The sequence below is a fragment of the Engraulis encrasicolus genome, chromosome 21 (genome assembly GCF_034702125.1).
Source record: "Engraulis encrasicolus isolate BLACKSEA-1 chromosome 21, IST_EnEncr_1.0, whole genome shotgun sequence".
Taxonomy (NCBI): Eukaryota; Metazoa; Chordata; class Actinopteri; order Clupeiformes; family Engraulidae; genus Engraulis; species Engraulis encrasicolus.
Window position 1 is genome coordinate 7,592,792 of NC_085877.1, and position 12,187 is coordinate 7,604,978.

At 41.5% G+C, this 12,187-nt stretch overlaps 1 protein-coding gene across 1 annotated transcript in view; it reads left to right on the plus strand.

Moving 5' to 3' along the window:
- The window catches only part of col4a5 (collagen, type IV, alpha 5 (Alport syndrome)), a 51,392-nt gene extending 42,110 nt beyond the window's left edge, over positions 1 to 9,282 (plus strand). Inside the window, exons 41-50 of the mRNA XM_063187446.1 lie at positions 1,387 to 1,520; positions 1,939 to 2,011; positions 2,173 to 2,244; positions 2,453 to 2,581; positions 3,414 to 3,512; positions 4,555 to 4,767; positions 5,453 to 5,630; positions 6,175 to 6,289; positions 7,145 to 7,317; positions 7,829 to 9,282. Coding sequence (XP_063043516.1) covers positions 1,387 to 1,520; positions 1,939 to 2,011; positions 2,173 to 2,244; positions 2,453 to 2,581; positions 3,414 to 3,512; positions 4,555 to 4,767; positions 5,453 to 5,630; positions 6,175 to 6,289; positions 7,145 to 7,317; positions 7,829 to 7,910 — 1,268 coding nt within the window. The 3' untranslated portion in view covers positions 7,911 to 9,282. The remainder of the gene's footprint in view (positions 1 to 1,386; positions 1,521 to 1,938; positions 2,012 to 2,172; positions 2,245 to 2,452; positions 2,582 to 3,413; positions 3,513 to 4,554; positions 4,768 to 5,452; positions 5,631 to 6,174; positions 6,290 to 7,144; positions 7,318 to 7,828) is intronic.
- Positions 9,283 to 12,187: the final 2,905 nt, after the last annotated feature.

Sequence of the window (12,187 nt, forward strand, 5' to 3'; positions counted from 1 at the left end):
CAAAACTGGCAAAAATGTTTTGAAACTGCACCAGCAAGACATCAGAAATTACCAACTTCAAATATAAAACAATCAGCTGGATGGAGGTGATGGGAGCACTTTGGGCCGGGCGCTAGGTTGGTTCTGTAAGGGTTGTTTTACGGTAGATAGATGTGTTTAATGTGAAATGAGGAGTTTTTACCTTTGGGCTGTTTCCTGTGGCATGGATCGCCTTCTCTGGATGACCCTGGGCTCTGGAAGGTCTCCAAGGTCAGGATGCTTCTGCTATTAGCACGAGATAAAACTGGTGGATAGTAATAATGACTTGCATGTGTATATTTGCACTATATTTGCAAGCACTTTTCCATGATGCTATAGTGTACAGTATTATGTTTTAAAATGTGTTTCTATTGTGCTTGTCAGTGAAAGCACTATTTTTAAATCAATTTTCATTTATTTTATAGAAGGTTGTAAAAGAGCTCTTCATTTATTTAAAAAGCTCATATGATCTTCAGAATACAGAAGGCACATGTGAAAGGAGAATTTCGTAATTATAGAAATCATAAGTTCATGAGGAATTCGTTTTTTGATAAATATTTTTTTTCTGTACCCTGTGTTTTCAGTAGTCCAAGTATTTATTTTTGTTGATGCATTCTCTAAAGATCAACCAAAGCTCAGTTTAATGCAGTTACAGTTTATTTTCAGAATATTGTAATGTTGTCTGTATTGATTGTGTGTGTGTGGGCAACGTGCATATGTCTGTGTGTGTGTGTGTATGTGGGCATGATGTGTAAGTATGTGAAAGAAAGACTGCTCGCTTGTGTCGTTGCTAACTGTTATTTTTGTTTTCAACCTGCATTTTGCAATCTCACCTCTCCGTCTGGTGAACTTGGGAACCCTGTGTTGCTCTTTTGGCCTGCTGTAGGTCCACCAGGTTAGACTCCAGTGGTTTGCTGCAAACGTTTGTGATGTTGACTGTGTGACCTTGACTTGTCTTTCAAGGATCGGAGGAGACTGCAAAATTCATACATTGAGTTCATGCTTTGAAATGTTGGGGGGTGGGGGGTTGAATTGCATAGCATCTGTCGGTTACATTGCCCTTGCATAAATATGCTCACACACACAGAATGAACACACAACTGCTCAGATTAAGCCATCCTCACACACACACACACACACACACACACACACACACACACACACACACACACACACACACACACACACACACACACACACACACACACACACACACACACACACACACACACACACACACACACACTGCACTAATGGGATTCTTTTTGAGGGAGACAAACACTGTATGTAACTGCATCCCATGGTTTGAATCACGTCAAAACATAGCCGCTTGAACATCGTAGTAAAGTCATTTTTCTCTATGTGAAGGTGGCCCTGGACCTGAAGGTCCTCGTGGTCCCCCCGGCAGTGGAGGCATCCGAGGAGAGAAGGGCTTCCCCGGCGGCCCTGGATCCCCAGGCTTCCCTGGCCAGAAAGGAGAGTCCGGACCTGGAGGACTGCCGGTAGGTGACACCTAGCCTGGCCTTACTTCTCTCTTCTCTTTCTCTACTATTTAGCACATTGACCGACAGTTATGTATGATAATGTGCCATATAAATAATATGGATTGATTGATTGATATCAAACTCCAAACAATAATGCATTACATTACATAATAGGGCAAATTCTGCTCATAACGCCGGCGACCTGGGGTTGATTCCAGCCTGAGGTCATTTGCCGATCCTTCTGCTCTCTCTCCTCTCTCATTTCCTGACAAACTCTCCGACTGTCCTGTCCTGAGTAAAGGCATAAAAGCCGAACAACATATCTTTGAAAAAAAATCTGATCCAATCGTTTCAAACTGCAAATGTATCCTTTCTTGTCACAAGTTTTCCAAGGCTTGTTGAAACTGAAGAGTGTTGTCTTCTTCTGTTCACTCAGGGAGGTCCTGGCAACCCCGGATTACCTGGTCTGAAAGGAGACATTGGACTTCCTGGCGTACCTGGATTCCCAGGTCAGACTCACTTCTCTCATCTGTGTAACAAGCTTGTAATTGCAATCCCGTTGTATTTAGGTGTCTAAAAATCATCGAAATATGGATTCGTAGAGGATTTGGGATTCATAGAGTTGATGGCTAAGAAATTGTTCCTGTTGTTCCTATGTTATATTGTACAGGCCCCAAAGGACAGGCAGGTATTGGCGGTAGCCGTGGAGCTCCTGGTGATGCGGGTTCCCCTGGTGCCCCAGGTAAGTACCTTTCATGGCAGCATCACTTCACACAATGGTTACTCTTAGAGCTGGGACTTAACACAATTGATTTCTATTAATTAGCTGGACAAACGGTAACGCAATCTTGCCCCTGGTACTACGTACAGTACCTCATCTCCCATTGCAATTTCCCGCTATTGTATGATGATTCTGCAGTCACCTACTGTATGTCGTGCACTGGTCTCAGGTCCCCAAGGTGATCCAGGCGTGGCTCCAACTCCAATTGTCCTGAAGGGAGAGCCCGGACCACCCGGATCTCCTGGTCTGCCAGGCAACAGAGGAGCTCCAGGACCCCCTGGATTGGAGGGGCTGTCAGGTGAGTGGATGGCAGTAGACTTGGGGTTTAAACATCTAAAAAATGTTTGTTTATGTAGTTAAGTGGTTCCCAAACGTTTTTTCTGCTAGGACCCAATTTTGAACCCAAGATTTTTTCCATGACGCACCACCATTTAATTTCAAAATGTTCCAAACATGCGTCCCTTAATATTGCGGAAGCTTAATGCAAAATTTGTAGGAAATATGAAAACATTTCATTTCATTTATTGACGTACAAATGAATACTCTTACTAACCAATTTATGACATCGTTATTTCATATAAAAGCATATATTCAACGTTTTATGCAAACAGTCCCATCTCTCCACGACCCCTAGTTTGGGAACCACTGCTGTAGTTGATCCTTATTGAAAGGGGTGTATGAATAGAGAAAATAGTAGTGCAATTATAATCGTTGGGTATATGTTACATTCTACTCTATATCTTCCTTTAATCTCTCGGTTACCAACTACTGTCGATAGTTGGCAGGGGTGGATCTAACAATTTTGGGGACCTAGGCGAAATATAAACATGGAGCCTTCAAAAGTCATTATAGACATACTACAATTCTGTGCTTTGGTGCCATTTTAGTGTTTTGTCTCATATATACTGTATGCATCTATTTACATAAGTGACAAATTAATATCAAGCCTACTTTTTTGTGTGCTTACTGGGACTGTGACAGTTGGGGCCCCTATCGAGGACAGATTTGGTTGGGGCCCTAGGCAATTGCCTAGGTTTGCCTCATTGAAAGTCCGCCTCTGATAGATGGGAAATTATTGGCAGGTTGTCATTGTTCTTCATGAGATTAATTTGCGTGTGGTCTGCATGCAGGTCCACCTGGTGAGCCCGGTAATCCTGGGCCTGATGGGCCTCCTGGATTCAGCGGACCCGCCGGAAGGAAAGGAGACATCGGACCCGGTGGACAGCCAGGTGGGTTACCCAGACATTACTCAGTAAAAATGCAGTAATTCAACAAGTAGGGGTCAATTTAATATCTCTTGCGTGTTGCGCTGCCCTAGCTCTTTCTCTCTGCCGCTGAAAACTGGGCTATACGGCTTGTGTATGACTTTGAGGTATTTTTGAGGGTGCTGTTCTCGTTGTAACTACAGAAATTGGGCGAGGTCTTAACATTTACGCCTACAGCCCGACTTGCCATAAATTTTACGCCTGGCCTTAGCCAGAAGGAGAAAGTCCCGCTGGTTCAACGGACGTAACTATCTACGTAGTTGGACTTACAACGTTGAGTTACGACCGATTTCTGTTAAGGCCGTAAAACAGTTGGTGCAACCGGCCCCAGTGTATTTGATCACTGAATACACACCACTTTTTCACGTTGTATGTTTATATAGTCCCACACACCCCTTGAGAGCAGGAAATGAAATTGCAATACAAAATTGTGCTTATGTCAATGCAAAAACTACGTACACGTAAATATGGACAAATGTGCAGATGACGGCCATTTTGGACGTCATCTTGAATTTGTCAAAAAGCACAAGGGGGACTCCTGGTGACTTTTAGTCTGTTATTGTTATATGTTTAGTATGTTATAGACTTTTAATATTCCCCCTAAAGGTATCCTAAACATATCCTGAAAAACTCAAGTTGTCACTAGGGCTTCCGCACACTGCTTCCGACAGCACAGCCGAGCACTCTTGGTTCTGACAATTTCGGTTACCCCTACACATTGGCACAGACGTGTTATACAGAATGAATGCCCATTTTATCACAGAGTAGACTGTGGATAATCAATGGGCAGCTCCAACAAAAATAGCTCCCTTAATCGTCAGCCGACATCCGCAGACATTGTGAACAGTGGAATCAAACTTTTGCAGAGCAGTGCTCCGCACTTTGTCGGAACCAGAGGTGTGCAGAGGCCCCTAATTTGTTTCAGGTATACGAATTTCTTGACTGTATGCATGTCTAGCTGTCTGTCTGTCTGGCAACATCTAACTTGTTGTTTACCTGTTCCCAGGTCCCCGTGGTTACCCCGGTCCCCCCGGCTCTGATGGTTTACAGGGACCTCCTGGGCTACCTGGCCCAGGATCAGTGGCTCACGGCTTCCTGATCACACGTCACAGCCAGTCCACCGAAGAGCCGTCATGTCCTGCCGGCACCAACCGCATCTACGACGGCTACTCGCTGCTGTACGTGCAAGGCAATGAGAGGGCTCACGGACAAGATCTTGGTAAGCCATAAGTTACAGTTGACCAGAAGTTAAAAACCCTGGCACCCTGTCTAACTCAGTCATTCTTTCTGAACCACTACAACTCATCAGAGAGGACAGAAAGATAACTAGAAAAAACAACTGTCGCACAAGCATGCACTGATACATTTACTGAATAACACATCATTCAGCTTTCATAAAACAGACTCCTTTCGCTATTTCATGTAATGATTCCTCATTAGGTCAATCAACATAGATTATTTTGATCTTGACCATAAGCGGTGTTCAACATCTCTGTCCCTACCTCCCTGATTTCTCATAGCCCTCTCTCTTGTGTATCTAACTGCTTCGCCCTTGTCCTGTCTGGCCCTATTCACGAAAATCTTATCCAATGCCCTGATTTCTGCAGTCAATACCTGAGCCTTTTTGTGTTGCTTCAATGGCTACTTTTACATTATGGATTTAATTGCAAATTAATAATTCAGAATTAAATAGTTTCATTGAGTTTTACATCGCACTTTCATTAAATTCTGAATTGTGAAGTTTACATGATGATTTCAAAGTGGAACTAAGTTTCATTCGGAATTAAATTGAGTTGATTCGGAATTAAATGTCCCATGTAACCGAAGCCAGTCTTTATTCCTGCTTCCTGGATCCTAACAGCTCCCATTTTGTCTTTCTTCTTCTCTCTTCCTCTTTCCCTCAGGTACGGCTGGCAGCTGTCTACGGCGCTTCAGCACCATGCCCTTCATGTTCTGCAATATCAACAACGTCTGCAACTTTGCCTCCCGTAACGACTACTCCTATTGGCTGTCCACTCCCGAACCCATGCCCATGAGCATGGCCCCCATCACCGGGGACGGCATCAAGCCATTCATCAGCAGGTGAGCAAAGGGAGTGGGAGAGAGACAGAGAGAGAGAGAGAGAGAGAGAGAGAGAGAGAGAGAGAGAGAGAGAGAGAGAGAGAGAGAGGGGTGTGTGTGTGTGTGTGTGTGTGTGTGTGTGTGTGTGTGTGTGTGTGTGTGTGTGTGTGTGTGTGTGTGTGTGTGTGTGTGTGTGTGTGTGTGTGTGTGTGTGTGTGTGTGTGTGTGTGTGTTTGCGTGCGTGCGTGCGTGCGTGCGTTCGTGCATGCAATCTTTCTAAAAGCACTAGAGAGCTTGTTGAGGTTATTGTGTGCCAATGGTTACTGTTCTTGTAACAATTCTGTAATACCTTAAATATGATTCGGGTGAAGAAAGCTGTTTTCCTAGTAATGGAAATTCAAAGGAAGACAAGCATTGTTTTATTGCATAATCAGCTGATAATATTATATATAGTAAGATGTTGTTGCACTGCTTAACCAGACCTGACCAGATTAATTTGCACTGGAGTAATTCGATGGCGTGACTTGATATGGCACAATGGCTTAATACTACTATGTGTTCACAGGTGTACTGTTTGTGAAGCCCCAGCTATGGTCATTGCAGTGCACAGTCAGACCATCTCGATTCCTTCATGTCCACAGACCTGGGAGCCCCTATGGATTGGCTACTCTTTCATGATGGTAAGTAAAACCCTTTGAGTTTTAACAAACTTCTTTGACTCGTAAAGACTTTTGCTTATTAGAATGGTCTGATTTTGACCAGATGGATGGCATTGTATTATAGCTCTTGAAACTAGGTTGCCCTTCACTGACACCAAGCTATTCTAAATACATCAAGGGGTCTAAATTAACACCTGCCAAACGGTCAATGCCGATGAAAATGCTGGTAGGAAAGAAAAAACGTTCATTAGCCACTTTGACCCCTTAGTTCAGAGGTGGGCAACCCTGCGGCCCGCTAAGCAATTTTATCTGGCCTGCGGACCCTTCAACAGAATGGTATGGCCCTTCGGTAAATATTCTAAACCCAATGTGGCCCGCCTTGAACCAAAATGATTGCTTACCCCTGCCTGCATTAGTTAGTCATGGGTGAGCGGTTAGGGCGTCAGACTTGCATCCCAGAGGTTGCCGGTTCGACTCCCGACCCACCAGGTTGGTGGGGGGAGTAATCAACCAGTGCTCTCCCCCATCCTCCTCCATGACTGAGGTACCCTGAGCATGGTACCGTCCCACCGCACTGCTCCCCATGGGGCGCCACTGAGGGCTGCCCCCTTGCACGGGTGAGGCATAAATGCAATTTCGTTGTGTGCAGTGTTCACTTGTGTGCTGTGGAGTGCTGTGTCACAATGACAATGGGAGTTGGAGTTTCCCAATGGGCTTTCACTTAGTATGTGTTTGGCTTGTAGGATTTACATTTACTAGCCATTGTGGCTGGTGATGAAATAAGTTAATGTAGAGCCCTGAAAACATCACATGTGGAGATGAACAGTACGCTAGGAAGAAACACAATAACCATGATGATGCGTTGTTCTTCCCCAGCACACCAGTGCAGGAGCTGAGGGTTCTGGCCAAGCACTGGCGTCCCCTGGCTCCTGTCTAGAGGAGTTCCGCTCTTCGCCCTTCATCGAATGCCACGGCAGAGGCACCTGCAACTACTACGGCAACTCCTACAGCTTCTGGTTGGCAACTGTGGACTCAAATGACATGTTCAGGTAAATCATCTGTGACATTAACCAGAGAAAAAAATATGTGACAGTCTTAAGTCTTTCAGAAATAGAAAGCAACTACACAACTTTCAAATTGTATCCGTCTGGTTGTGTCACTCACTACAATCTTGTCTCCAAACACGCAGAGCTCATCATTTTATTTGACTCATCATTCGTCATAAATATCAAATGTGTGATTTCGAATGAACCGCTAAAGTTTTATCTTAGAACGTCACATACAGTATGACAAAGTCTTCCACATTAAGTTTAACTGTACACTGGAATCATTTAAGAAGTATGAGATGGCTTTCAAATATCACAAGAGAGGAAGACACAGATCTCTGCTTTAAAAGAAATCTTTTTTTTTTTTAATACAATGCCAAGACAATTATGATAGCAATATTTCCCTAAGGCCATCAAATCCTAACCATGATCACCTGAGAATATTGTGCATTCATATAACTGAAGTACCAACCAAGATGATTAAACAATCTATTTTGTCTTTTCTCCCCAACAGGAAGCCACAGTCAGAGACACTGAAAGCAGGAAACCTGCAGACCAGGGTGAGCCGCTGTGTTGTGTGCATGAAGAGGACGTAACATCGCTGACGTGACGAATCGTCGACATCCAGGGCCATAATGATCGCTAGCGCTAGCAGTGACGTCGTCCGCAGCGGGTGGAATTCCAATGGTGCATTGTCTTCAACTCAAACTCTATGGTGCTACTGTGCAACACAGCAAAAAAACAAACTGTTATAAATGAATTTATTATCCTTTTTTAAAAAAAAAGAAGTACCTCATTAAGAAATGCAAACAATCCCAGAATGGTGCCAAGACGGCAAAAGTGCATTTAGGTTTTTTTTTGCTGTTCCTGTTCTCGTGGGGGATTTTTTTGTCCTTCACATGAAAGTAATTTTCTTGTAAGATTTTTGATGTTGGTACAGAGATGGTACATTTTTGAGACAGAAGTGCTCCTTTTTCTTTTCCTGTTTTTGTTTTTGTTTTGGTTTTTTTGTTTTTGTTTTGTTTTGTTTTTCTCTATAAAATGGAGTGGAATTGTCTCCCTGTTACCAAATCGGCACTTTTGAACATCAAAGAGAAGAAATGCACTGAAGAGCTACATTAGTGAAACTGTCGTTTTTTTACACTTCAATACATTTCTTTCCATCATTTCGTTGCTTTTTTCTTTTGTTGGTGGTACTAATCCTGCTGTGTTCAAGACTCTTTGACTCCCCTTTAGATACGTTTTCTTCCTTTTGTAAGTAATGAAATGTGTATATTATGTAAAACACCTTTTTTAGTGTAAAAGAAAAAATACTAGGTAATTACATGAATTTCTGGTGTTTTTTTCACTCATTCACTCATTCACATTTTCACTCACTTACACATTGACTTACACAAGCATTGTACAAATTATGTGTTCTATGAAAAGAAACAGTATTTTTATATATATAAATTTATATATATGAAACAAAAATGCAGACTATATTATATATATATATATCTATACACAAACCTAAAATAGCAGTAAGAAGTCCTTTGACATGATCACGGCAGTACGTCATCCACTAGGTAACATTTTTTCAAGCTGCATCCCGGAGAGTTTTCCCTGTCAAAGGTCCAAGAATTTCACATTCGCACATTCAATATTTTTTTTACGCTATTTTAACGAACACGTTCTGAGAGGACTTAGCTCTTACTTCATGATCTTTTGAGGACAATAAAATATTAGGAGTATGGATATTTTCTTTTCCCTGGTCTTAGTTTTGTTTCGACTTGTTATTGTACATACTATGTGGGGAGATTAAGACAAAAGAGGGCCAATAATTCCTATGACTATTTTCTCTTGAATTTTAGTCACTTTTTGGGGTGCGAGATTATGTACTAATTTCAAGATCTGTTTTATTCATGTTCATTATCCAGAAGTTGTTATACAATTTTAAAAAGACTGAAATAAACAAATATAAAAGTCTGAACGCTGCCACATTTACTGAAGGTTGAATTTTTGTTTTTGCTTTGACCACTAGAGAGAGTCAGTGAGCAGCTGGACTGCAGCAGGTGATTTCAACTCCAGTTGTTTGTTGTTTCACTCCTCTTTCCAGTAGCCAGGGACAGATTACTATGTGGGCCTACTGGGTCCAGGCCCATGGGCCCCAGCATCAAGGGGGCCCTGATGTTACATCCTCTATATTTGCATTCTCATATTGCACAACTTTATTTTCAAATTCTCTACCCACCAAGCCACCGACAACATAGACTCACATAGTATTAGTATGGCAGTACATGGTTATGTATGATTACAGTATATCACAAAAGTGAGTACACCCCTCACAGTTTTTGCAGATTTGTGAGTAGATTTTTATTTGTAGTTTATTTGGCAGGGACAATGCAGTGCACATTGTTACAAACATGACATGGCAAAGCCATGACACAACTTGCAGATGTGAATACATGGAAGGTTTATAGCTAGATAGCTAATTTGCAACCTCAGTCCCTGATCAGGCTACCTACTCTAATAATACATATAAATCATCTAAAAGTACAATTGTACAATACAGTATACAAGACAATAATAAGCCAACTTGAAACATGCTCCCTATAATATAAAAGCCTTGTGCATTAAGAAAAAAAACAAGATGATGATGGTGACCTATATATGCTGTGTGTGCATGTGTGTGTGTTAACTATTGTGTGTTATGATTACATTTTTGGTTTTCCTTCAGCCAGTGTTTCAGTTGTCTGTTAAATGTTTTAAACTCTGTTTGGATTTTTATTACAGTTGGTAAACTGTTCCACATTTGAGTTCCAATAACTGAGAAACTAGACTGACCAAAAGAAGTTTTGCGCACCTCTGCAATGCAGTTACCATTCACTGCTCCTCTGGTGGCCGCTCTTCTTGAGCTTATTTTTGTTACAAATGGACACAGTACAACAGGAGCAATATTGTTTGCACATTTAAAAATGAGTTTAAGAAAAGAGAACTTCATAAAATTCTCAAAGCTTAAGAGGTTATATTTCTTTACTATGAGGCAGTGGTGCCACGTTATTGGTTTCTGGTCCAGTATCTTTAATGCCTGTTTATATAATGATAAAATAGGTTTGATTGATGTCTGGGAGGCTTGGCTCCATACAGTAATACAGTAAGATAGGTGGGACAGTATCATGGCATGAAAGAACAGTAAGGCTGCCTTGACAGGTATGTGATGCCTTATCATTCTAAAACAGTTCAAGTTTGTTCGAAGTGTTGTGGTAAGTTTCTTAATGTGTTTATTAAACTTAAGCTGATCTTTTCATAGGAAAGCATTACAGAAATTTCACTTTGACACAATTATTAGCGACCTTTTAATAACATATTTAACCTCTTAAATTTCTTGTTCACTCAGAAAAAAACATAATACAGCCATTAATGTTTGAACATGTACTCACAAATGTGCGTACACCCCAGATTAAAATACGATAGAGAAGGGGCTGTGTTGGCTCGAATCATCTCGAAATGAAAAGGGATTGAAAGGGAGGTCATCAGTATGCGTTTCAACCTTTCTTTGCATTTAACTTAACCGATTGAGATTAACAGATCTTAGATTGAGAGGATACACCTTTTTTTGTAAAACTCACTTGTTTACCACCAGACATGCTTGACACCATCTAAAGCAAATTTGTTTATCTTGGTCTCAAGAGAGATGAACAGATCAAGGATATGGATCACTGGAACCATGTCGTGTGATCTGAAGAGACCAAGATAAACAAGTTTACTTTAGATGGTGTCAAGCATGTGTGGTGGTAAATAAGTGAGTTTTACCAAAAAAAGTGTATCCTCTCAATAGCCAAGCATGGCAGTGGGACTGACATGGTTTGGGGATGCATTAATGCTGTCAACATTGGCAAGCTGAAAGACACCTAAAAGAAACATGCATGTCAACATGCACTGTGACTACTGAAGCAGATCATGTTATTCTCCATAGGATTGCATTCAAATCTCACACCAATCTATTTAAGCCAGGTGCACACTCAAAATGTAAAAGTTCAATGCAAAGAAAGATTGAAACGCATAATGATGACCTGCCTTTTAATCCCTTTTCATTTCGAGACGATTCGAGCCAACACAGCCCCTTCTCTATCAGATTTTAATCTGGGGTGTACTCACTTTTGTGAGTACATGTTCAAACATTAATGGCTGTATATTGTTTTTTTCTGAGTGAACAAGAAATTTAAGCGGTTAAATATGTTGTTAACAGGTCACTAATCATTGTGTCAAAGTGAAATTTCTGTAATGCTTATACTCACAAATCTGCATAAACTGTGAGGGGTGTACTCACTTTCATGATATACTGTAAGTATGTAATATCACATCACTAGTGTTGTAATTACATATTTAAGAGTGGCTCTACCTTTACTTCATTCAAATCTAATTATTTCCCATAAGACTTTGAAGTTTGAGGAGCTTTCAAAAAGATCTGAGTACAGACACACTTGTGATTATTCTATTGGGGATATTCCAAAAAGATGTTAGGGTGGTTTAGTTACTTATCCAATGCATCAAAGTTACCCCTGACTTGTAAAGCTTCTAATCAGTGTTCTCAGGTCTCAGTCTTTGGGAGTGAGACATCCATTTTGTCCCTTTCTCACGCTCTCACCCTTTGTATTTCTCACTTTTAAATTTTTTCCAACATTTGCTTATGCCTCTTTTCCGCTGCCGGTTTTCTGGTAGGCTGCACTACAGCTCGACACAGCACGACTCGGTCGCCAGTTTTTGCTCTTAGATTGAGCTGTGTCGTGCCCAATTGAAAAGCCAAAAGTGGCGACCGAGTCACGCTGTGTCGAGCTTTAGGCCTACCAGAAAAACGGCAGTGGCAATAGGGTTCCCCGCATGGAAAGTC